A 25,565-nucleotide genomic window follows, 5' to 3' on the forward strand; every position below is an offset into this window, starting at 1 on the left:
CGTTCGAGCGTTGATCAGAGTTGCTTTCCAGCAGCAGCTCATGAACTCTATCGCCGTGAACACCTCCCACAGCTGCTTGATCTGTCCAGAGCTGCCGCGCGTGTTCCCTGCGTCATCTTCCGACGAAGCGAGCGTGGTGCTATGGGCTTCTTCGTGAGCGCGAAGAGAAAAAAGTGGGGGCTGGAGGTTTTCGTGGATGATGAGAACGCTCGATACTATACGGCGCAATTTGCCCTCGGTGGACGCTATGCCGCGCTTGAAGTGGACGACTACGCGGTTGTTGATGTACGCGGCAATGCTAATAGAACCGTTCCTAATGGTACTGCTCTGAAAGAGAAGTTGATAACGGTGTTTTTCAAGCTTGGAGATTTTTCGAGGTGCCAGTGCGTATTTGGAATGGATAAGGACCGGTGCGATATCAATTTGAGTTGAGTCAGCTGCTGGTTGTTGCCATGCCAGAGCAATCAACGATGCGCGAGCCGATTCTGCTGTTGGGGCGGCCGCAACCTATTGAGGCGCGATATTGGAGAAGACGTTTTTGCTTTTTATTAAAATGTCATGACTCTTTCAAGCATTATATTCTACATGTATCAGCGACGTTCAAAATGGTTTTGAACGTTGGGTGCCAGCATGACACGGACGAATACGTATCATGCACCATGAACATTGTTCAACTCACAGGCCGTTCGTTGTTTTCCTCAGAAACTATATGGTCGGTGAGTCCAGCCATTTTATTGACCGGTGCCGGGATAAGCGTACATTGTGTTTCAGCTTTACCGGGCCGATCTGACAACTGTCAAGATGGGCTAAGCCTCGGCGAGCTCCATTTCATAATATTGCTCGAACAGGAAGTAGGTCAAACCTTGCTAATATTGCGAGGCCGTGGCGTCATTTCGTACTTGAAGGATATCTCAGCAACCAAATTACGAGTTGTAGCAGCAGCAGCACTAAATGAAAGGAAACGTGGCGCGTGAAGCTTGCAGAGTATGAGCACCGTAGCGTTCTATACTGGCCACTTTGCAGATTGGCAAGACTGGTCCTGAACAGTGGAGATAGGCCCATCCTTTCCGGAGGAGACGTAGCAGGACAGGCGCAGCCAACGCGAAATCAAATCTTACCTCGACTCGAAAACGCTTGATCTTTTGCTGGACCGAAATGTGAGCAACGCAATCTGAGGCCGAAGTTGTTACAAAGTGCGGCTCGAGCTCCAATGACAGCCACAAGGCCCGAGTCAAACGGAAAACATGTCGCGCGATACCGTTGGTCGTATTGCACAACTAAGATGAGAGGAGTCTGGCCACTGTGCGTTCGGCTCATTAAAAACCGCAATAACCCTTGCAGTCTCCGTCGTCAGTCATTCCTCTCTTCGCTGCCTGCCCCAAGCCTCTCCAACCTACAGAGCATGCCCGAGATCCGTGATCGTTACCGAGTCATTCAAGAGCTGAGCTCTACGCTCTACGGTTGGGTCTTCGTCTGCGAAGACATGGGCAACTTCGCACCAGCAGCCGCCTCCATCTCGTCCGTCGTCATCAAGCAGGTCTCCCTCGAGCGCATGGCCAACATCAGTCTGGCTAACCCGACCGACGACCGTCTCCCTGACAACCCCATCGTCGAGAAAGAGGTGGGCGACCTCGTTCGCTCTGCTGGTGGTCACCCCAACCTCGTGCAGTATCAAGACTCGTTCGTGGAGCTCCAGACGCTCTTCCTCGTGATGGAACACTGTGCTGATGGCGACTTGCACGGCTACCTCAGTAGTCGTCCACAGCCCCGAATGAGCTGCGTGAGTGCTCTGAGTGTGCTGTCACAAGTCGCATCGGGGCTGGCGTTCTTGCACGGACTCGGCATCGCCCACCGAGACATTTCTCTCGAGAATATCATGCTCCATCACGGACGCTGCAAGCTTGGAGACTTTGGTCTGGCTACGCGGTCTCGACAAGCTGGCGGTCAACTGGTAGGAAAGAACTACTACATGGCTCCTGAGATCGTCGCGGGCGGCGTGTACGACTCCAAGAGAGCGGATGTCTGGTCCCTCGGGATCGTCTTCTTCGTTTTGGTCACAGGATCTCCGCTTGTACCAATGGCTTCCACGTCGGTGAAGTCGTTTCGAGTGATTAAACGGACGGGGGTCATCCCGGTGCTGCGGTCATGGGGGATGGAGGCCTCGATGCCAACGAGCGCGCTTCAATTGCTGTCGGGGATGCTGGAAATCGATCCACGGAAGCGCCTGACCATAGCACAAGTTCTGGAACATGAGGCGTTGACTCGGTACCTGGGAGTATAGGTAGTGAACGAGGTAGGTGGCGGTGGCTGCTTGCACTGGAACAGCGGGATTGCAGTTTCTTCACAATTTACGTATAAGTATATTACATTTTAACACATAAATATGAAATTTGAGTTGTAGTGTAACTAACGCAACCAACAGGATCGGTAGTTTAGTCACGATCAACTGTTTTCCATGCTCGCTTTAGTAAGATTTGGATTCCTTACAGACCCATCCAGTCTCTGAGGCAGCTCTTCCAGCCGCATTTCAAATCCCCCTTTTTGGGTCACGCAAAGATCAGCTCAAAGATGGGGATACACGGTAAGTATTCACGCAAGCATCATTCGGTCGAGATTTCTCGCCCAAGTCTGCTGCCATTCCACATCTCTCCTCTGTAGACCAAGACCCACCCAGTCCGCGTTTGCCGATGAACTTCCGCGCGCTCTTCCTATCTACTGTCGCTGTCGGAATCGCCACCGCGGACGCTGCTTCCATCGCATACGACAAAGTTGCGCCGATAGCTCAACCCGAGGCTGTCACGATCTCCGAGAAGGCTGGCGTCAAGTTTAAGCCCCAACTCTTCGTGGACGGAGGCTGCACTTCGTTCCCCGCCGTGAACGCTGCCGGTGAGACGAGTAGTTGACTGCCACGAGACGGAGGGAATTATGGCTGCGTTAAGGCTCCTCTAGGCTCGCAGGTCTACGGACGGGCCACCTGGTACAAGGACGTCTGGGCCATCATGTACGCGTGGTACTATCCGAAAAGCTTCTTTGCGAGTATTGGTACGGGGACCCACGACTGGCAGAATGCGGTAGTGTGGATCGACAACCCGGCGGTAGCTTCCCCCAAGATCCTCGCTCTGTCGACGTCGAAGAAGTCCGAGACCGATTACATGAAGCCGACCATTACGACCGAGACGTTCAATTCAGCCTCCAACTATGATAAAGCTAAGGCTCCGATCCAGAACGTCAACGGCACCAGCGTCAAGCTGGTGAGCACGAGCATTCTCGGGCCGATGTTCTTGAGATCAACACCGGAAGCAGGTGAGTTTCAAGACCTTATCATGTGGAACCAACTCCCCGAAGAAGCACGAGCGGCTCTCTCTGGGAAAGATATCGGCGACGTGCCATTCAGCGACGCTAATTTCCAGAAGAAGCTCGGAGAAGCCTGGCCGTTTTAAAGGAGATGGAGTAAGAGGCATCTATCACTTAGGTCAGAACAAAACAATAACTTGGTTGAGATTTTTCTTAAAATTATTCTGACAGTTGTGGACTTTCGGTAGAGTTTCCCCTCAATCACCATTTCGAAAGAGGAGCCACTTACAATGCGGCGGCACGTGTGGTTTAAGCTTCCGAACTGGCCTGTCGAGTTCGCTCCTATGGCGGATGGACTCGATCGTGTTAGCGATCTCCGGGACCGATTCTTCTTCCTCTATGGTACGCCCGGGGGGCAAGATCAAGTGAAGTTTTACGCATCTCTAGCGGAGCAACGCGCCAATCAGCCGCTCGACCTCGAAGCAAAAGTGGATGGACTCGGGGTGGAGGTAGAGCTCCCGATTCTCGTGGATGCGCCGGCCATGTATAATCGATTTTTCGCCTGCATGTGGGGTCTCGAGCGCACTCAGCTGGTGAACAAGCTCTCCAATACTCTGTTGCATGATGGACAGCGATTTGTGCTCCTCTCAGCTCCACACGCATCTGGAAAAATGTCAATATTCACGCTATTTGCCCACCGCCACCCTGAGCTGAACCGTAATACGGACATCATGCTCTTCAGGGGCTCATCGCCAAATGACGCGATGCTGCGAGCCGGGCTGGATATCTGTGGGCGGCAGTCCTCCCTCTCTGAAGACCAACAACACGTGATCCTGATCCGCGACGCCCAACGAAACTACGACGACAAGGCGTTCTGGAAGGCTCTGATCACAGACGCTCCGTCGTGGCTGCCCAGCAACATCCGCTTCATCATCTCCGCGTCTTACACCCTCGAGCCTGGAGTGGAGAGCCCCATCGAATTCCAGTCGATCTCGACGCTTGGAAGGACCGATTTCCTGCTGAGCGACGAGGAATCACGCGCATTCTTGGAATTACCAGCGCTTGGGCTGCCCGAGAAGATGATGGACGGCAAAGACGAGCTGGCCCAGCTCTTGGTTCGTGAATGCGGCGGGCTCATTGGCGCCTTGCGGGTTGCCGTTACTTCCTTGAGCATTGCGTTCCGGGAAAACCCCAAACCTTCTGAATCCGAGTTGATAGCATACTTTCTGTCGTACAATTACCAAGACTCTCTGGATAGGTGCTTTTGCAGGCCGGCCAAGCCTACCAGTACGGAGTTCTCCGAGTTTTTGACCAAGTGCCTCGCCCTGTCGCCGGACGCGGTGCCATTGGACGCGAAGCTTGCTGAGGACAACAGAGACTGTTTCGTGTTGCTGCAGCAAACTGGGGTCCTCGTCCGGGAAAGCGAGCAACTGGTGAGATTCTCGTCGCCAATGGCAGAGCGATTTTACTACAGGCGACTCGTACCGGGATGTGCTCGTGATCACCCAAAATCTCTGCGTGAACTCGTCACAAAAGTTTTGGGATTCTTGTCGGCGTCTGTGTTACGTGCGAGTGCTGATGGTGGCAGTGGGTTTCCTGACGAAGTTACCTTTCGACAGCAGCTTATGAGAGCCTGTACCACGAATATTGGTTCCGAATACTCGGTCTGTCCGGAGCTGCCGCGCATATTTCGTACGGCAGCGAATTATCAAGATGAGCGTGGGGGTATCGTTCGTTTCGTGAATGCGACTCAGAAGTGGGGGTTGGAGTTTTTCGTGAATGACAGGATTATTCAAGATTATTCGTCTCAATTCGCCCCGGGTGGTGTGTTTGCCGCTCTCCAAGTGGATGACTACGCGGTTGTTGATCTTCGTGGCAACAGAACTGGAACTGTACCCGAGGATGTTGTTCTGGGGGAGAAGCTGATTACGGTGTTCTTTCAGATGGGAGATTTCTCGAGATGCCAGGTCGTTTTTGGCAGCGATGGAGCTCGATGCGATATCAATTTGAGGTTTTGAGGTGTTGTCGCCTAGGACAGCACCTGTGGGGTTGGCTTTGATGCGACAGTTTGGCACTTCTCGTGGTCAGCGTCGTGCTGCTGACATACACGTTGGAAGGAAAGCTTCAAAGTTTTTTATTTTAATTAAATAGTGAGTGAGATGAACGATCCATACGTCTAGTTTGCAATATTTTCTAATTTCGCAGTGCCGAGCTATTTATTTTTTCTTAAACGAAAATAAATACTTCGAAATATAAAAACCCGTCCCCGCACCGTTCTTAAGAAATGGGTTGGGTCAGATATTTTCGCTTTCCTTTCAACATAGTTGATGGCAGAGGTGAGCTATGTTTAGTGAGATCGTACTGTACAAGAAGAACGCACTGACACGATTTTGTCTGGTATGTCAATTGGGCAATGCTCTACAAGAAATTGTTAATAAGTAAATCTGCAAGGTATCTTAAAAAATGCAGCAGAGTAGGGAAAATATTGTACAATGATACCAATCGTAAGATAAAACAAAGTGACACCAGAAAAAATGAGAGCAGAAACTCTTCCGTTCACGTTAGTTAAGCTTAAATCACCAACCTCCGTTCTTCTCCCTTTTCCATCTAGATCAGTCCACCCACCAACGAGTTCATCATCGCCGTCTCCACCTTGTCGCTCTTCGAGCCAACCAGCAACATCTTATGACGAGCAGGTCATCCCGCTCCTCGATGCCAAAGTCCGTGTGCATTAGCATGGCCAGCGGGTCAATGTCCCCCATCGTCATGCCGTCCACCGCCGCGAGTGTCCTCGGGCACGGCGGCGACGGGATCAATAACCCCACGGGGACTTGGGGCACCTGGTCCACGTTATGACGCACCCCTCTCCTAGGTGGTCGTGGGCTTTCCTAAAGTTCGTCCGAGAGAGCGTCCAGTACACAGCGGGGTTAGGAACAGCAGCTTGTTCAAGCCCGAGGCAAAATCGTTATAACACGCGATGCTCTTGGCGTCAGATCCACCGCGATCTTGTCGAGTTGCTCCTCCAGGGGGCCTGTAGCGTCCCCCATCTGAGCCGCGGCGTGTTCTGCGAGCACCCCCATCTCCCGCTGATGGGCGGCGAACACTTCTTCGCACGTGACGAGTCCCCGAAGGGCCAAGGCTTCGCGCTGGTGACGCTCGTGTTTGATGTTCTTGTCGTCCATGTGGGAGCCCTTGACGATGGTGGGGACCACGGGGGTTAGCCACGGGGGCGAGGGCCGGGTAGCTGCGCTGGTAGCTCATGGCTAGTGGGGAGGTTGTTGCAGAACGGAGCGAATTGATGAATGGACACGGAAAAACATCCAGGGTCGAATGCTTCTGGGGTACATGTTGAAGAGGTCTCAGCGCTCGGAAACTTAGTCAGTTAGAATTAGATCTCGCAGGTTTACCTGTGCAATATAATTAATAAAGACAAAGTTGCTGAGTACAAGACGCTGAAGTTAGATGTGGACACAGAATGGCGACCAAAATGTCGATGCCTTCGCCAGCGCTCGCTCTTTCTGTGTTTATCAGTGACAGCGAGACTAGTGGCTTTGGTTGCGGTGATCGGTTTTTTTTATCTCTAAGAGCTCATCGAGCTTCGCTTTCTCGTCCTTCATCTTTGTTTCGTCTCGTTGGAGTTCTCACTCAGGAAGGGGAGGCGAGGAACTAGCGCGATTCTCTTCGCTAATGGCAGAGCGAGTTCACTTCAATCAACTCATCGCGTATATCTGCGTGAACTCGTCATAAGTATCTGGCCCCATTTCGGCGCCTGTAGCATCGAACGTTGTGTTTTTCCTGACCAAGTTACCTTTCGGCAGCAGTTTATGGTATATTGTCACGTATATGTATTGTGCCTTTCACTTATTCTGCCGTGATAATTCTGGCATAACTCTAATCCCTTATCGATCTTAATTACGCGCCGAGTTAGCTAATTCCCATGTTAATTCCGGGTCGTTCCTCCGTGGCCGAATTAGGAGCGGCGATGTGAGGCCGAGTTAAGGCGGAATAAGCTAATCCAGCATGCGATAGGCGGAAACAGAGCGATTGGCGGTTTCCTACCCGCCAATCCATGCCATTCTGCTCGTATCTCCGTCGATTGGCTCTCAAATGCTAAAAGATCGCGGATGTTAGGGGAAGCGCTCACAATCTTAGGCAGAATTAGCACTAAATAAGCGTTGATCGCCCTTTTATGACTCTAATTCCGCCTGAAATAACAGCTCACCCGCCAAAATACGTGAAAGGCACAATATTAATAAACTAGCTGAGCAGCTCGAATCGAGTTGCTGGTGGGCCGACCTCTTACGTACAGTAAAACTGTACATTTGACGACGTCCCCAAAGCATCAGCCTAAACTTATTAGCGCTACTAGTCAAATTTTGAAATGTAAGCCTAGGCTTTAGACCTGCCTTGCTGTAAGCTTCTGGGACGACGGCGACTTGCACGTCTACCGCTGGATGGACAACGAGCGCAACCAGAAGTGGACATACGACAACGCGACCAGCACACTGCAGCACGCGACGCACAAGGGCTTCTGTCCGGATCAGGACGCGTCGCAGAACAACAAGATCCAGCTCTACGGCTGCTCGCCCAACAACGCGCACCAGCAGTGGGAGGTGCTGGTGTCGGACGTTGTACCAGATCCGACGGCCGAACGCTCTTCACGAAAGAAGGCAAAAGGAAAGGTAAATAGATTAGCGGTGGAGCTGCTGCCAGCTCCTACGGGCCTTTGCTCCTTTCTCATACAGGGACCTTGTTCTCTGAGAACTCCTACTGCTGCATGTCTTACCATCAGTGCAGGTCCCAGGCTCATTCTTCAACTTGCTGCAGTTGAAGCTGGCCTGCAATATGCATTCCAACAAGCCTCCCTCGAAGTACAAACTTCGACCACCAGAATGCGCTTCTTGAGGCAGGTTCTTCATCACATGCCACCGGTCACGCCCACGAGCCACAACAGGTTCTTCAGTCGCTGCTTGTCTAGTGGCTTCGTAAACGCATCCGCCGGGTTCTCGGCACCTTTCACCTTGCGTAGGTTAATTGCGCCCTTCTGCACTTGTTCACGCACGAAGTGCTATCGCAGCTCGATGTGTCGGGTACGGCGACTGTAGGTAGGGTTGGTCGCCAGCACATGGGCCGCTTGGTTGTCAATCCCGATCTTCAGCTTCACACTTCGCTGTGGTAGTACCTCCTGCAACATGTTGCTGGCTTCACACGCGGCCACATACTCGGCCTCAGCAGTTGAGAGGGCCACGATCGATTGGCGACGTGACATCCAAGACACAGCTCCGCCTGTTAGCGAGAACACGAACCCGGTAGTACTCTTACGTGACTCAGGGTCATTGGCCCAGTCACTATCACAAAAGCCTTCCAATACAATAGTGCTTGGCACCTCCGTAGGTCGTTCATACGATATGCCATAGTCTACTGTACCAGCAAGGTACCGCAGTACACGCTTCAGTGTCCACACGTGTCTGGCAGATGGCTTGGCCACGAACCGACTAAGTTGCCCCACTGCAAACGCCAGGTCGGGTCTCGTTCCCGTAGCCAAGTACATCAACATCCCGACGGCCTTTCGATAGTCAAAGCTAGTGTCAGACTCCTCACTCGCATCCAAAGGCGCCAGCCGAACATTTGTCTCCATCGGGTTGCCCACTGCATGGGCGTTCTCGTACCCAAATGTCTGCAATACCTCTCGAGCATACTTGCTCTGGCGAATGGTGATGCCCTCATCAGTCTGGTCCACCTCAATGCCCAGGTATTCCTTGAGAATCCCCTGGTCCTTAATGCCGTACGCCACATTCAGCTCCTCAAACAGCTTGCACTTGTCCTCTTCATTGTTGGTCGCAACCATCAACGTAGACAAGCACGAGCATGATCGAGTCTGTTCCGAACTTGTAGTACAGGCAAGATTCAGTGAGAGAGCGGAGGTAGCCATGCGCCAAGAACCAGTTGTTCAACTCCGTGTTCCATTCACGCCCCGATTGCCTCAGTCCATACAATGCCTTCACCACCTCATACATGTGCCCGTTAACCTTGCAGGGGAACCCTTCAATCCACTTGAGATACTGGTAGATCCCCAGCAAGGCATTCAGGTACGCGGTGTCAATATCGCCGCCGTAGAGCAGTAGATGTAGCACAGCAGCAAGTGCCACGAACATCCGGAACGAGGACATTCTCGCGACAGGAGCGAACGTCTCGGAGAAATCAATTCCAGGTCTCTGGTAGTTTCCAAGAGCTACAATTCTCGACTCGAAACGAATCACATATCCCTGGCAATCAGTCTTAAGAGACCGCACCCAACGTGTACTAATCGGCTTTGCATCCACCGGAACTTCCTTGCAGGGAATCTATCTGATCACTCCCTTGGCACGCAGCGCGCTCATCTCCTCCAAATCTGCCTGCAGCCAGAACGCTCGGTACTTCGATCTGTACAACTCGCGGCGATTCTTCGGGAGCTTCACATTGCTCGCCAGAATAGGTTTACCATCTTTGTCCAAGATTCGGGCCGAACACTGCGCGACATTCACTTCATAGTCATCCAGATAACGAGGGCGACGCCGCTCGTGATACTTACGAAGACCAGTCCGGGTTCGCTTCGGCTGCTGCTTGTCAGCATCCTGCTCCACGCGCAGCTCCTCGGACATCGTCTCGTCGCGGTGCGTCCGCTTTCCCGTCTGCTTGGCGAACTCCACGGCAGCCGAGTCGCTGCCTCCATGCTCAGACTGAATGTCTTGCAGACACTCATCATGATCGACAATAGTCATTGATCCACACACACTAGCCACCGTAACTTGATCGTCATTAATTACGGACTCCTCGTGCTCAATAGTCTCATCAATATCATCGACTTCATCCTGAGTTTCCTCCTCATCAATCTCGTCCAGTTGCTCTAACGCAGCGGCGGATCCACAGACACCAGTAGTCGACTCGTTCCCATCGCTCACTTCATCTTCCTGCGGTTTCTCGCTGCTCGCAGTTGCAGCTCGTTGCGTTGCCGCTTGAGATGGCGATGTATTGGTCAGCCGTGCATGTGTAGGTCCAACCTCAGTGGGGATCGCTGCCGTCACACCTTCAATGTCTGTGATGTCAGCAGCACTTGCCATAAACAGAGTCGCCTCCCTGCTTTCAGCTCCTTCTGCAACTACAGAACCAGCTGCACCAGACACTGCAGATCGTGACTCATGCGCACTGTCTTCCTCGCCTCCCTCGAGTACACGGGACTGCAAGCCCGAAGACTCGCTTGCAACCGAAGCCATCACTGTGCTCTCCATTTCGCCACTTACAACCGTCTCATCCGCTCCAGTGTCTGCGTCTCGATTAGCTGCAGGCACATGCTCAAAGTGCAGCGATTCCATATCTGCATCTTCGACCAGCTCGAAACGATCGCGGTAAACAACATCTTCCGCAATTCGCAAATCCGCAACAAATTTGGCTGTGTGCTCTTCAGGGAAGTATACTTTACACCCCACAACATCCTCCGCATAGCCGAGCAGGAACCCGACTTTAGCGTTGTCACTGAACTTGCGCCGCCCAGGAGTAACGGGAACATGGACGTAAGCGAGCGCCCCAAATTTGCGGATGTGGTGGACGTCTGGCTTGACTCCAAACATCTTTTCGTACGGAACCCACCGTGCCCCTTGTTGAACACTCGGTTCGTCAGGTAGACAGCATTTCTGAGAGCCTCGGGCCACAAGCTCGTCGGAAACCCAGAGTCCAGCATCATCGCCTTCATCATCCCAACGAGTGACTGATGGGTTCGCTCACACAAATTTAGTTGGGAGCTCTTGGGTCCGACACGTATGTGCTCGATGCCATGAGCGCGGTACCATTTCTTCATGGCGGAGTTCATAAACTCACCGCCTTTGTCTGTCCAGACTTGGCGAACTCTGTACTTCACACGCTCCGCACCATCCTTGCTCCTCCCGGCTTGACGCTCAGCCCACAAGAGGTACTCCTTAATATGCTGGTTGATGAACTTGCTGTTCAACATGTGCACGGTCACGAACCGGGAGTAGCCATCCATAATCACCAGCACCGCCTCAAAGCGAGTGCCATTCCCCTGACTTGGGATTAGCAAGTCCACATACACTGCCTGATTAGGCGCTTTCAGCCCACGGTTCAGCTTCTTGGCGTGTGGTGTCTTCTTCTGCTTCCCTAAATGACATGCGTCACAAGGGTCTTGTTGCTCGCGCCTCGTCAACATCAGTCCTTTCACCAGACCCATGTCCACCATGGTCTTCAAGTACTGTGGGCAGATGTGTCCAAGTCGCTCGTGCCAGAGCGCAAGTGAAGCAACCCCATCAATCGTAGTAAAGTTACACATTGTTCTGTCTCGAGGCAGCTCTAGCCCCTCATTCACAGGATGGGTCACAAGGAATCCCCACGTTGCCTCGTACGGCGAAGCCACGATAACAGTCCGACCTTCATACTTGATGCGGAAATTCAGTGTAAATTCAGTGTATCATGCTCATAGTCAAAGTCGAATCCTTGCTCCGCGGCAAGTCCAGGTGAAAAGACTCCGTGCTCAGCACCGGGAACGTAAACGACATCATTCAGGTAAACTACTCCACGTTCACCATCCACTTCAGTCACCAAAGCTACAGTTCCTACTCCTGCAATCCGCGATGCAAGAGCAGGTGCCACTCCGTGCACGCTCTGTGACTGACTGGTATCCTCCGTAAATGCTACGAAGTCCAACAGGTTTCCTGTGACGTGCGCATTTGCCACAGTGTCGAAGAACCACCATCCATTGGAGTCTCCAACTGCATCGTCAGCTTCAGCACTGTTCGCTTCCTGAGCATCTACATCACCAGGACGCTTGGGTTCTGGATCCCGTCTGTCCACCTGGACCCCAGCGTCAAGTATCATCTGGTCCAGCGCGGCCATTTCCACGCTAGAGCCACCGTTGTCACTATCTGGGCTCGGAGATTCGCGGACCTCCTGTCGAATAGTCACATTTCCTCGTGGCTTACGCTTCTGCTCAGTTGCATTAGCGCCATCACCACTTGACTTGTCAGTCCTATCTGGGCAAGCAGCTCTGAGATGTGCAGTACTCCCACAGATGAAGCACTTCTTCAATTTCTTCTTCTTGGAGTCACTGCTTTTCTCCTCATGCTGATTATCAGCTCTGCTCTTCGTCCCATTCACTCCACTAGCCCCACCATTACTCCCAACACGAGGTCCTCCACGCTGGCCCTTGCCACGGTACTCGACTTGGCGGGCAGCGGCAGCACGAATCAACTCGCGGACCTTGGTAGGTGTGAACATAGTAGTGTCTGCACTGTAGCGAATTGACTACTTCAGGCTCTCGAACTCCGCTTGGGCCAGCAAGCTCTCCAGCATCATCTCAACCATGTCAATATCATCAACTGCATACTGCAATGTCTGCAACTCAGTCCGGATATTGAACATCTTGCTCAAGTGCAGGTTCATATTTCCACCCGGCGAAAACTTCACAGTCCAGAGTTCATCACGAAGGCGACGAATAGTGTGAGCCTTAACAGTTTTATTCACCTTGTTCTCAAACAGGTCACATAAGGCCTCCCACATCTCCGTGCCTGTCATCTTGTCCCTAATCTGGTGCAAGATCTCCGACGGCACGGACATCCCAATCAAGCGCATGATCTTGGTCTGTTTCTTGTCGAACTTCTCCTCACTCTCCGCATCCGACAGCGTCACCTTGGTGATCGTCCCATCGACAATCTCCATGAGCTCCGCCTCACGAAACACCATCTGCATCGCAAACTTGTATGCCTGCCAGTCCTTGCCCTTCCAGTTCTTGGGCACACCCTCCGACGGGAACTTCAGCTGGTCCGCTATCCTGGATCGCTTCCTGTGCAGTAGCAAGTCCGCTGGTTTGGGCTCAGAACCCTGTCGGACGTTGTACCAGATCCGACGGCCGAACGCTCTTCACGAAAGAAGGCAAAAGGAAAGGTAAATAGATTAGCGGTGGAGCTGCTGCCAGCTCCTACGGGCCTTTGCTCCTTTCTCATACAGGGACCTTGTTCTCTGAGAACTCCTACTGCTGCATGTCTTACCACCAGTCCAGGTCCCAGGCTCATTCTTCAAATTGCTGCAGTTGAAGCTGGCCTGCAATATGCATTCCAACAGCTGGACCCGAACACCATTTACTGCCAGGAGGGGTCGTTCTGCAACCCGAACGAGCAATGAGCTTGGAAGTACTGCGGTGTTGGTAGGCATTCCAGATCGACTCTTTGAATTTCCTTTTCGCGAGCTGCATAACCATGGAATGCTGCGATTTGCACTCTTGTTAGTTTTACTTTTCTTTGGGACGAAGTCCCCATTATAATGACTTGGTACCGGTATACCTATCCTTACCGTCGTGTCCGGTGATTGATTGGATGAAAAAAGTAGGTTTAGGGTTGCAATGAATAGCAGCCTCGACCTCCCCGAATTTTACTGCTTTTGGGCCCCTCGGTCGAGGGGCCAAGAGACTCCTCACAAGTAAGGGCACCGTCATCGGAGGGCCTTAAAGTAATGGTACATAAGTGCACGGCGCCCCTTCGTCTCGCGGTATCACGGCGTCGGATCGCTCTTGGTACTCTGTCGTGGCGATCTTGAGTGTTGCCTCAGCGAAGGGCTTGTGTTTGGCGGGAACGTCTAGCTGCAAGATTTAGATGCGATGACGAATTGTTGCATTGCTGGCACTGCTTTTTGATGCAGGGTAAGAGCTGCTGGCAATTTTGATGCCGCGCAGGAAGGCGTGCTGGGCGATGTCAGACATGCTGCATCTCCGAACCTCGATAGGTAGGTTGAGTGCACGGCTATCAGCTGATCACTCTTGGTGCAACGGGGCACATAGCAACCATCCGATAGCACAACGCTGTGTTGGAGCTTGCTTGCTCACGAATAACCAGCATTCGTTCTGACTCGAGCTAGGTTTGCAAAAACTTGCAACAAAGCGCAGCCTCGGTCAGGTTGGTTCCCTTGCTACCTGTGCATGCAGTTTTAATTAAGAGCAACACTGCTGGCGGAAGATGTTTTGATGCAAAACTGTGCTAGCAATACCGGACTGCGATCAAGTAAGGCAGCTATTCTGTCCCCCAGCAGGTACTGAAAACCATCGCAATAGTTTCTGTAGCTGGTTCGATGCCCATGACTAGTATAGATAGCTAGAACTGTTTACTATCTATATGGTTTAAGGTGCTAGATACATTTGAGTGCACAGCAGGGCTGGTACGCGTCCAGGCAGCGGTCGCTGCTCTTGGAGCGGATCTGCTGCGTGGTCTCGTCAAAGAACCACGTCTGCTGCTCCTGCGTGAGCCAGTTGTTCGACTTCTCCGACATGTACAGCTTGTCATCCGCCTCTGAGAGCATGATGCTTCCCTCGGTGCGAATGAGACGCGGGGCCCTCCAGTTCTCGAACTGCAGATTGAAGATCTCCTCCTTCATCACGCCAGCCTTCTCATAGACACCCAGGTGAGCCTCGATGTCGAGGTCGTTGAGCCACTTGGCGTCGAACGCGTCGGACCAGTAGTAGTCGAGGTCCTTGTGGGAGTGGGCCATCCGGATGAAGTCCGAGAAGTACTTGGCCTGGTTCTTTGGGGTAGCCAAGTCGGGGATTGGGTTCATGCCGCCAGAGCTCCAAGCGGTATCAATGACAACGGGCTTGTCCTTGTTCTCCGCAGCAATACGAAGGCTCTTCATGCGGTCGAGGGTAACAGCCACGCCTTCGTTGACATCCACTCGCTCCCAGAACGGGGAGTAGCCCACCGACACGTAGTCGACCGCTTCGAGGAGCTTCGGGTTGGTGTTGTAGACTTCAATACTGTCCGCGATCGTCACCGAGGCGTTCTTGCCGCGACCTCGAAGGAAGTCGCGGATCTCCGTCATGTACTCAAGCGCAGTGTCGACAGTGACGTTGTCGCGGCTGATAGCACCGTTGCCAACGTGCACGCTGGTGACAGTGTCAAAGCGGCCCTTGTCGATGATTTCCCCGAGCTTGACCTTCTCCTGGAGGAATTAGTCGCGGCCCTTGGACGTTTTGATTCCCAGGTCGACCGTCACGCCGATGCTCGAGGCGAACTGCAGCACAAGGTTGGCCACGTCGCACTCAATGAGCGAGTTGGTGCGAACCTTCTCGGTGAACGTTTGGAGGGTCAGCATTTCATGGTAGACGTCAGTGAAGCTCTTGCAACTGGCGTTGTTGGTCTCCCAGTCCGAGCCGTTGCGAGCGTCGTAGTTGATGCCAGAGACGCCTTTAGGAACGGCGTCGACACCAGCGTAGAGCGTGGCGATCACAGCGGCGACGAGAGTCGGTAGGTAGAGCTTCATCTTCAGTGGAGGGAGGCTTGGTCGTCCGCGGGGAAAATTGAAAGTGACGGCTGAAGAGCACGTGGCACAGACAACATTGAACTCGATCATGTCACGGAATCGAGGAGGACTGTGTACTGTATGCACCCGATCCAAGCATTATCCTTGGGATAGCCGAAGGAGGAGCACGATGGCGATGAGCTTGCGACGCTACCAAACCGAACACTACTAGTATATCGTACCTTGCGTATAACCATTAGACAGGAAGTAGGATGCATTTTCCACCTCATTGATTAGACATACATGTATGAGTCGAATCTAAACGTTGCCATATTGTTTTAGGAGCAGAAACGCGATTTGAGTGCCTTGTGCACTGTAGGATGGAGCCAAAACTAACGCATATTCGATATAAGACTGACGTGGAACTCCGCACAACTATCTATGGAAAACAATCATTCACATTCTTGGAAAACTTGCCAAGCCTATTTGCAGGAGATTTCAAGAATATTGAAGGAACCAGAGATTGTTTGCTACCTGGATGCCTGGTGCGCTGATGAGATCAATACTAGATCGACTACGAGATGTACTACACCGTTTTGAATTAATCATTGACTAGTATAACTCCCATTCAGGACTCTATCGCAAAAAAAATCTAAATGGCAGCCGTCAGTGAACGCATTTTACAAAATGGGTTCACTGACGGCTGCCCTTTACCAATTCTTCGTGCTTTCATTCGTGTATGAGGGGGTCTGACCGTGCCCGCTTTAAGCGGTGAAGCGTGAGCTCGTTAAAAGTGTCATAGCTTTTTTAAAAGAAAATATGCATTAGGTTTAAACGCTTCAGAATTTTCGTTTTTTTTCTACCAAGCCAACTGCACCATTTGTTCGCCTTCCTGGACCAGAACTCCGGGGTTTCTCAAATGCACGATACATTTCCTGTCGACTTCAACGGGACCACATTTGGCGCCTGGGCGAGAACTTGGCCAGAAACCGCCTGAATTTTCTACTGTTTGACGTCTCTGGTTTGCCAAAGCACCTCCCCATATTTTTATGGCAGCGATGCGACAGGAAGGTTAGCATCAATTCGCACTCGGAAGGAGTGGGCTCCAAGAGGAACGCTTCTTCTAAAGAGTTGACACCAACTCGCAAGGCACCGATTAGCTATACACTCTCACGAACCATCAGCTGGGGGAGCGTTGCCTTGTCGGCCGTCATTTTCGCAGGCAATCCAACCAGTGGTAGCGCCAAGAACGCGTAGGATTCCTCGTCACTCAGCAGAAAATACCCTCCCAAACGTCTTAATCTCATTCACCTACAGTACTGCGCGGCATGTGTGGTTCAGACTTTCCGATAGGCCGGTCGAGTTCTATCCTGTGACCAACGGCGCCGATCGGATTAAGGACCTCCGCGAGAAAGTAGTTTTCGAGTTCTTGACCCGCAAGGTTCTTGCCGCCTGATGACTCCTCGCGTCAGGTGGACGAGATGGCGGACACGCTCGACCATATCGAGTAAAGTTTTTCGCGTCTCCAGTATAACACGCCAATCAAGCCCTCGACTCCGAGACAAAAGTGAACGGACTTAGAGTCGACTTGGAGCACCCGATTCTCGTGGAAGCGCCACTCATGTTTCTTCGGATTCGCATCGTTATGCATGGCGTGAGACTCGAAGCGCCGCGCCTTGAGCGCGAGAAACTACAAGACGACGTGAACACGAGTCTGCTGGGCAACCAAAAGCGATTTGTGCTCCTCATAGTGCCAGGGGAAAGACTCGACACTCGTGTTATTCGACCACCACCATCATGTTGAGCTGAATTGCGTCTTCGCCTCGTTCAGTTGGGAAAAGGGAGGCACTGAAGCAGCACGGACTTGATACCTGTGGGAGGAAGTCGACTCTCTCTAAGGATCAACAGCACATTGTAATGATCGACGATGCTCAAGAAAAATGCGAGGATAGGGCGTTCTGGAAGGCTCTGATCACGTTTCTCCGTCGTGGTTAGCTAGCGGCACCCGTTCTATCATCGCTGCGAATCACGCACTGCACGGTGAGAGCCCCATCGAATTTCAGTCGATTAAGACGTTTGGGAGGGTATTTTCTGCTGAGTGACGAGGAATCCTACGCGTTCTTGGCGCTACCACTGGTTGGATTGCCTGCGAAAATGACGGCCGACAAGGCAACGCTCCCCCAGCTGATGGTTCGTGAGAGTGTATAGCTAATCGGTGCCTTGCGAGTTGGTGTCAACTCTTTAGAAGAAGCGTTCCTCTCGGAGCCCACTCCTTCCGAGTGCGAATTGATGCTAACCTTCCTGTCGCATCGCTGCCATAAAAATATGGGGAGGTGCTTTGGCAAACCAGAGACGTCAAATAGTAGAAAATTCAGGCGGTTTCTGGCCAAGTTCTCGCCCAGGCGCCAAATGTGGTCCCGTTGAAGTCGACAGGAAATGTATCGTGCATTTGAGAAAACCCGGAGTTCTGGTCCAGGAAGGCGAACAAATGGTGTAGTTTGCTTCACCGGTAGCTGAGAGGTTTTATTTCAAGCGGCTTGGGATCCAAATTCACTGCATGATCTTATCAAATTGGTTTTGGGAAGCATGTCAGCCAATGCGCTACAAGAAAGCGTTGGTAAAACGGGCGGTATGCCGGACGAAGTTATTTTTCGGCAGGAAATCATGAGAGGTATCGCCGTGAATACCTTTGAAACGTGCACCATTTGTCCTGGGTTCTCGCGCGTGTTCCTGCCGTCAACGACTGATCAATGCGTGTGGTTTTCTTCGTGGGGCCGACTGATAGATGGGGACCGGAAGCTTTCGTGAATGGCCAGAACGCGCAAGACTGCGTCCCAGTTCGCTCCAGGTGAACGCTATGCCGCGCTTGAAGTGGATGACTACGCGGTTGTTTATCTTCGTGGCAATGCAAGTGGAACCGCCCCCGCTGATGTCGCTCTGAGGGAGAAGGTTATCACGGTGTTTTTCAAGTTGGAAGACTTCTCGAAATGCGAGTGCGCTCTTGGCATGGGCAAAACGTGGCGTGATATTAACCTCAGCTGATTCAGTGCTGCGCCACGAGGGGCGGATACCTTCGAGGCCTGCGTTGCTATGGCACTACTTTGCTTCGATATTTTTGTTTGGGACAGTCGGCGTTGGAGTCGAACTTATTTTAAGTTCTCTTGTTTTCGAAGGTTGCCACACAGCTCGCGAGGTTGAAACTTGAAGTTCTTATGTTGCCTAATCTTACAGTAAGTTGCACTAACGTCGCCAAAATGATTCCATCACGGCTTCATCGCGAACATTTATAGGGAATTCTTGCAGTTGTACATGTACTCAAGTTGAATGACATGGAGCCCCCCCCTGCAGCTCAAGATCGTGGCGCTTGCGCTCCCCCCTCTTGCCGATGAAGCGCAAGAGAGCATCGGCGCCGCCCTCGTGACTGACTTCCTCGTGCTCGATATGCCGCTGTCCAAGGCTGTGGAGCTGAGCCACGCTGGCTTTGTGGCGTTGTTAGACCTCGTGGGGATGCGGGGCCTCAGGGACGCCGAGAGACGTTGGTGGACAGTCGACAAGCTCCTCCACAGTGAAAAATATTACTACATGTGGGAGTTCTCGCTCGCGTTAGCGCCGGCCGTCCGCTGTGCGGATCTGCGCATGGTGCAGAGGATCCTGCAACACTTTTCCGGGTGTCCAGTGGAGAAGGACGTTGTGGAGGAGTGTGGGTCCTTCAGCTACAGGAAGCGGACCCTTCGCGTGGGGGGATGTGACGATGATGCATCGCCTACCCAGCAACCTGCAACGAGCTACCTGCAACGAGCAACCTGAAACCAATTGCATCCGTTTTGCAACGGACCGACTGGCGCATGCAAGCTCCCTCTGTAAGCCTAGGTAACAGCCGTAGCTTAGAGCTTCCTTCATTCACTTCATTCAATCTCAGTCTTCATTTTTCCTGTTCAACCTCAAGTCCTCTTCCCAAGACTCCGTTCGTCTACAGAACACGTGACAGGGGATCGAGTGGGGCGACGAGTGCTTAAGCGAGGCAGCGAGGCGCCGACACTGGAGAATGGTCCACTGGCTGCACGAGAGGACCGGGACGCCCTCGCAGCAACGCTATAGTGCTTTGGAGAATAATGTTGCCGAGTACGCCCTGGAGCAACACAATCTGGAGGAGCTTCAGTGGGCGATTGCCAGTGGCTTCCAAGTCTCAGTGAATGAACTCCCGAAAGATTGCAGTGAGGCAGACCGCGAGAGTTGATGGGATTGTATTCGGCTTTTGCTGGGGCGAGGCTACGGCGAGCATGAAGGGTTTGCGGAGAAGACAGTGGCGCTGGCAGCAAAGGTGGGAGACCATGAGTTTGTCGGATGGCTATTGCAACATCATTGGAATGGCCAGGACAACGTTGGCCCTAGGATGAAACTTACGGCAGCTTTGGAAGCTGCGGGGAAATACGGGCATGTCTCGGTGCTGCAGTGTCTGCTAGCTCGTCTTACTGAATTGAACCTGCAAAGTGCGATGTATGAAGCAGCGAAGAATGGAAAGCTGGAGGTCGTGAAGTGGCTAATCGACCGGTATTCAGCAGACTCTGATGTTGATGTTGAGCTTTCCCGAGGGCTAAGCTATCGCCAGTATGCTATGAGGACGATGCAGCCTATGACAGTGATGGATGCTGCGGCTAACCACGAACACTTGGAAGTGCTCAAGTACTTGCACCACGTCGATGCTTTGCAACGAAAGAAACGCAAAAGAGCGGAGCGGGACACGTTTCCTAGCCGCGGCAACTGCCGACGGTGCACGACGCAGGCAATGGACGTCGCTGCCTCAAACGGGCACTTAGATGTGCTGAAGTGGCTCCATGAGAACCGAAAGGAGGGTTGCACCAAGTTTACGATGGGCGAGGCAGCAGCAAACGGTCATTTGGACGTGGTTAAGTGACTGCATGCAAACCGCTCGGAAGGCTGCTCCGAGAACATTTTTGATGACATTGCTCACTGTTGGTATCGCGTGTCATTTTGCTGTGGGAATCGGATGCCACCTCGTGAATACTACGAACCCAACACGTTTATCAAGTTTCACCTTCCGAGGATCAAGTGGTTGCACGCGAATCGTTTAGGAGGATGCACAACCAAGTCGAGCGCGCATTTCATCGACGCTCTCAGTTCGATCAGCGCGCTGCGCATCCAGGTAGCAAACAATCTCCGGTTCCTTGCAGATAATAGCGCGCTCCATCGTTGCATTCATGTTGAACCCATCGTAGTGCTCAATGAGCCACTGGTCAACTGCCAAGTGCCCGTGCGAGACAGCTCTTAACTCTCTGGACACGTAGTACCGAGCGATTGGCTCGGAGCCACTTCATCAGCTCCAGATAGCCTCTCGCTGCTGCTTTATCCATCGCCGCCGCTGTACAACCTTCCGATCGATTTTCGTGCAACCACTTGACGATATCCAAGCGGCCTCTAGCAGCGGCCTCGTCCATTGCTCGATCTGTGCATCCAGCTCAAGTGTTTTCGTGGAGCCACTTGACTAGCTCAAAGTTACCATTACACCGTTTGCAATCAATCGTTGAACTTTAAGCCTGTTTCACCACTACACAGGTCCCCATTTCAATAAAAAGCTTTACAAACCTTTATACTGGGATAGCAGTGGCCGATAGGTCATGCTGCTAGGCAGCCCAAATCGGGTTAATTCGCGCCTCGGTAACTGAAGCCAGTAAACTGAGGCCGGTAGCGTAGTTCTTTGTCACTGGCTGTCTTTCTCCTGGTGACCCGGTAACTGGAGCTGGTAACTGAGTCCGATCTCGAGTCACTTGACTTCAGCCATTTCGCATTCTAAAGCAACCGGCACCTACGTTTCTCTCCGGCGCGGCAAGAGCAGCCCGACCGACGTACCTATCCCCTGCTTTTCCTTTATCTCGCGAACTATTGCTCAGTACAACCACAAGTTCCCTACACTAACATGGTCGCCCGTTTTTCGCCATAATTCGTCACTATCAGGTTGACTACGACGCTGAATTCGAGACGTGGTTTTGGCTGACTGTTGTAGTTGACGTCGCAGGCCGTGTCTACCTCGCTGATAGGCTACAGCTATTGTGCCATTTCGCATTCTACCACTAAACCAAGCAGCCGGCCTACGTACCTAGCCACCCGCCTCTACAACGATTGCCGGAGCACCACCCACCACCACGGCACTAGGGCCCCGCAATGGCTAGGATAGGGGTCTTTTGACCGTATCTGTAGTTGTTTTGTTTTTAGTTTATAGCAGGCTTTTTACTGGGATAGGAAGCAACGTTAGTGCTGCTATCGCAGACCAAATAGGATTATATCCGTGGTACGTCAAGTCAAACGATGACCCCACTTGACATCTAACTGGTATATTTTCTTGAAACCGGTGTGGCCCCAGTGATGCACTGGGCCCTCCAAAAGGTTTATATGCGTGGGCAAATCGAACCGGTAGAATATTTATTACACCGGTATGAATCCGGTGCCGCACTGTAGCCTCCAAAAGGTTTATATGCGTGGACAGGTCCAACCGGTGTGCAACCGACGACACTGGTATGATTCAGTACGTATATTCGAGCAGTGAACGAATTGAAGTAAAGAGAACGATTGAGGCGGACTGTTGTAGCACTAGAAATAAGCATTTGCATTTTCAAGTATAAAACTTCCACTACAAGCTGCAAACAGATCGCAGCCAAGGTTCGCATTTGTTGTAAAGCGTTGCCAGTTGATATCTGGCATCTACAGTCTTAAGGACAATTTTCGGGCAGATGCTGCGGCTGCAAAGCAGGCGCAGGAGATGACCGTAGCTCATAAGAAAAGACATCAATTCGCAGTTCGAAGAACTGTCGATTGGGGAAGGTTTTTGGATGACATCGAACGACATTCGCGCTATATTCGTAGGTTCCCCGCCTAGCGAATGACATTGAACGACATTCATGCCACATGAAACCGTGGATCTTCCTCAATCAATTCACCGCTCGGATTGACACGTAGATAAACAGACAACTGGAATTATAAGTTGAAATCGTAGCCTGCTAGCTCTGGAATAAAGTTGCGCCTGAAGTCACATCGTAGTCGCGGAGCTCGTGCAGTGTGCCGTTCCGCCAAGCTGGGGGTGAAAGACTTTCAGAAGTTCAAACGGAGTAGCCACGCACGTAGAAAGCCACGCTTGGCTTGGTGACCATTATCATACACACTTGCTCGAGAAAATTATGAAATTATGCGCAATTGATCGCCTTACTGGTATTATTTGTAAAAAAAAGCATCTCCAATTTATGGTAGGCCTCGAAGATGGTTTGAACCAGTTCTCGACCCTATCTAAAGTGGCCCGAATCGACGATTACTTTAATCCTTCCATTTCTGGGCTTGCTCACAGAAACGAAACTTTAATTTAAAACTGGGCCTGTTCGTTGGGCACTTGCCTGATCGGCTTAGCCGTAGTTTGTTTTTGATGTAAACCAGGTTATCCAGTTTAGACATGAACACACGGTTCTACAGACTACGACGAAATATCCGGCAGGATGGAGTCCGGTAGACAAAGTTGTGCAATGAACAACAAGAAATTCGCCTGCCAATATGATGTGCTATTTTGTACTTCATAGTTTTGTGCGTATTTTACGCCGTGTCACAGTATTTTCAAAATTTACATATACGTTAGAATCGCCAGGTGTCGAACCGCACTGAAGGGCAAGAACGTATGCACCCCGAGAAAGTGGACTCCATCGAAATACACGTTTTGTGGAGAAAGAATGCAAGAATGCAGCCCGTGGTACCTTGTTCGTCGTAGTAGCATGCATCGTATAGCTAGCTACTGACAACTATATTCTACAACGTTGAGCTCAATGTTGGATATACGTCCTGATGATGCTGATCGTGAGCCCAACCACAGCTTCCAATAAACTATACGGACATTATCACAGCACTACGTCGTACTTGTACATGTAATATGTTCAGAGCACTTAAAATTGTACTTCGAAGTAGTACTTTACTGACCCCATTGGCTATCGATCCGATCGTATTCTATGACCTCCTCTTTCAGACACACTAGAAGATAATATCGCAAACGTACTCCACATGCATAGTTCTATTATACGAGGCCGATTAATTGGCCATGTAAAATTATCCTGGAAGAGGATCTCGACAGGGTGAATTCCTGCACATTCATTAGAACGAGTCTTTGTGGATTGAGCACCCAACAAGACTTCCACGAAAAATATTAAAGTTGTGCAAGCCAAGGTAGATTGCTTGCTACTGTTTCTTATTTGCCGAACCCCTTTTAGGCACAAGCAAAACTGTTTTGCGATTGAGAGGATACCATGTTGTCACTGAATACGGTGTATCGTATTTATGATGGTTCCTTCTGAAAACACCTTATAACCAATACACAGCGACAAGTAGAGCTTTGGCATATGCATGGAACTGTTCCAAAAATTGACACAATTCTTCATGACACAATTTGTGGAGACGATATTTGCGTCTTCGCATATTGTACTGGGTATGCAGCCCTATTTTTGTGCTCATGACACATTTATTTTTGTGTTGTTTTTGGAAGAGTTCCCATGTATCAAGTGAAAACTAATTAAACCGATTTCTTGCAGCACTGGCAAAGTTACGACCTCTTAGTCAACTGCGTTTCGTTTACAGCTGCTTTGGGGTTTTTAAGACATCTTTTGTTTTTGAATGATAATTTTTGAATGATTGATCAAGGCTTGATCTCGACAAGAGCTCATCGAGTTTGGTTTCATTTTGTAGCATTTTATCGGTCCAAACTACCCCACCAAACAAAAATCCTTGTTAGAACTGACCGTGAGCTTGCAGCAGACGAACCCAAAGCACCTTACCAGGTATGTACTCCCTGACTTGTGAGTTTGAAGCAGATGCAGCGTGTTCAAGCTGTAAAATTCACTACCGGCGGGGCCAGCGCTATAAATTCGTCGATTTATTGCTGTTCGTCACGATGGCAGCTAGTCTTGAGCGACATGCATCCACAATAGCGGTCTAGTTACTAGACTCTAGTACAGGTACAAAGCAAATAAGACTTCTAATATCTACCGCCTGCACATCACCATACCAGGTAGATGCTGCGGCTGCGAAGCAGGCGCAGGAGATGCCTGTGAATAACACAACTTTGATAATGTTAACGGGAGATTGCGCGCGCGGAGTGTGCTGCTTGTTTTACTTTCAAGTACTTGCTTGGCTACGAGATATCCGACGATGTAAGCAAACGTCGTGATTTTAATCTATGTTTATCTAGTATCCACAAGTGCTTTGGTTTTATTTTTCTGTGAACACAGGCTGTCTACTGGGCGAACCTCATCTAGAACTATTTCGGCGTACATTCACCTTCATTAGCTCTAATGTTTCATGTAGCTTCGAACTGCGAAACCCCCCCGGGTTCACCACCCGGGTCACCAATAAAACTAAAGAGGGGGTTTATACCAAAATCCTCCTATCCCAGCCTTCGCGGAGCCCTAGTATCCGTGGTACATCAAGTCAAACTATGAACCCCTCTTGACATTTAACGTGCTCGCCCGAATATAAGCCCGTACCAAGAAATACCGGTACTTAACGGTTAGTCCATACAAACTCAAAGCCTTGGAGCTGATACTATATCTGAAAATTTCGGCTATAATAGGGCGAGTACCTTAACTGGTATATTTTCTTGAAACCGGTACGACCCCAGTGCCGCACTGGGCCCTCTAAAAGGTTTATATGCGTGGGCAGATTGAACCGGTATGAGTCAGTAACATATATCGAAAAGTAGGAGTGAAGTAAAGTGAATGATTGAAGCGGACGAACTGCTGCAGAAGCATACAAAGGTAAACATTTTCATTTTCTACAAGCTACAACAGATCTCGAGCAAGGTTCGTTTTATCACTGTGTATAAGCACTATCTACAGTTTTGAGGTGAATTACCGGGCAGACGCTGCGGCTGCGAAGCAGGCGCAGGAGATGCCCGTGGTTCGTAAAAAAAAAACTCATAATAATAGAAAGCGATTATACCAAAAACCTCCTATCCCAGC

The 25,565-nt window shown here is 51.1% G+C and overlaps 9 protein-coding genes across 9 annotated transcripts; 6 read left to right on the forward strand and 3 right to left on the reverse strand.

Annotated features, from left to right (window-relative positions):
• Positions 1–1,402: 1,402 nt before the first annotated feature.
• PHYSODRAFT_263398 (hypothetical protein) lies at positions 1,403–2,281 on the forward strand (the record flags this gene model as incomplete). Its single annotated transcript, XM_009520306.1, has 1 exon — positions 1,403–2,281. One exon carries the CDS (start codon positions 1,403–1,405, stop codon positions 2,279–2,281), a length of 879 nt encoding a protein of 292 aa, XP_009518601.1.
• A 406-nt stretch (positions 2,282–2,687) lies between these two features.
• Positions 2,688–3,440, forward strand: PHYSODRAFT_480350 (necrosis inducing-like protein NPP1 type; the record flags this gene model as incomplete). The annotated part of the gene is given in 2 exon segments (XM_009520307.1): positions 2,688–2,898; positions 2,914–3,440. 2 exon segments carry the CDS (start codon positions 2,688–2,690, stop codon positions 3,438–3,440), a joined length of 738 nt encoding a protein of 245 aa, XP_009518602.1.
• A 144-nt stretch (positions 3,441–3,584) lies between these two features.
• PHYSODRAFT_324540 (hypothetical protein) lies at positions 3,585–5,312 on the forward strand (the record flags this gene model as incomplete). The annotated part of the gene is made up of 1 exon (XM_009520308.1): positions 3,585–5,312. The coding sequence occupies one exon, from the start codon at positions 3,585–3,587 to the stop codon at positions 5,310–5,312; it is 1,728 nt and encodes a 575-aa protein (XP_009518603.1).
• A 589-nt stretch (positions 5,313–5,901) lies between these two features.
• On the reverse strand, positions 5,902–6,555 carry PHYSODRAFT_324541 (hypothetical protein; the record flags this gene model as incomplete). The annotated part of the gene is made up of 4 exons (XM_009520309.1): positions 5,902–5,955; positions 5,985–6,134; positions 6,294–6,485; positions 6,520–6,555. The coding sequence occupies 4 exons, from the start codon at positions 6,553–6,555 to the stop codon at positions 5,902–5,904; spliced, it is 432 nt and encodes a 143-aa protein (XP_009518604.1).
• A 1,193-nt stretch (positions 6,556–7,748) lies between these two features.
• Positions 7,749–8,055, forward strand: PHYSODRAFT_324542 (hypothetical protein; the record flags this gene model as incomplete). Its single annotated transcript, XM_009520310.1, has 2 exons — positions 7,749–7,976; positions 8,008–8,055. The coding sequence occupies 2 exons, from the start codon at positions 7,749–7,751 to the stop codon at positions 8,053–8,055; spliced, it is 276 nt and encodes a 91-aa protein (XP_009518605.1).
• Positions 8,056–12,585: 4,530 nt separating this feature from the next.
• PHYSODRAFT_263361 (hypothetical protein) lies at positions 12,586–13,352 on the reverse strand (the record flags this gene model as incomplete). The annotated part of the gene is made up of 2 exons (XM_009520311.1): positions 12,586–13,161; positions 13,329–13,352. 2 exons carry the CDS (start codon positions 13,350–13,352, stop codon positions 12,586–12,588), a joined length of 600 nt encoding a protein of 199 aa, XP_009518606.1.
• A 1,105-nt stretch (positions 13,353–14,457) lies between these two features.
• On the reverse strand, positions 14,458–15,585 carry PHYSODRAFT_263403 (putative endo-1,3-beta glucanase; the record flags this gene model as incomplete). The annotated part of the gene is made up of 2 exons (XM_009520312.1): positions 14,458–15,264; positions 15,313–15,585. The coding sequence occupies 2 exons, from the start codon at positions 15,583–15,585 to the stop codon at positions 14,458–14,460; spliced, it is 1,080 nt and encodes a 359-aa protein (XP_009518607.1).
• Positions 15,586–18,888: 3,303 nt separating this feature from the next.
• PHYSODRAFT_263394 (hypothetical protein) lies at positions 18,889–19,371 on the forward strand (the record flags this gene model as incomplete). Its single annotated transcript, XM_009520313.1, has 1 exon — positions 18,889–19,371. The coding sequence occupies one exon, from the start codon at positions 18,889–18,891 to the stop codon at positions 19,369–19,371; it is 483 nt and encodes a 160-aa protein (XP_009518608.1).
• Positions 19,372–19,966: 595 nt separating this feature from the next.
• PHYSODRAFT_380487 (hypothetical protein) lies at positions 19,967–20,677 on the forward strand (the record flags this gene model as incomplete). The annotated part of the gene is made up of 3 exons (XM_009520314.1): positions 19,967–20,115; positions 20,317–20,475; positions 20,629–20,677. Coding segments are annotated over 3 exons (357 nt in total), but the record flags the coding sequence as incomplete, so codon positions are not given.
• Positions 20,678–25,565: the final 4,888 nt, after the last annotated feature.

Source organism: Phytophthora sojae, assembly GCF_000149755.1.
Source record: "Phytophthora sojae unplaced genomic scaffold PHYSOscaffold_2, whole genome shotgun sequence".
Taxonomy (NCBI): Eukaryota; Oomycota; class Peronosporomycetes; order Peronosporales; family Peronosporaceae; genus Phytophthora; species Phytophthora sojae.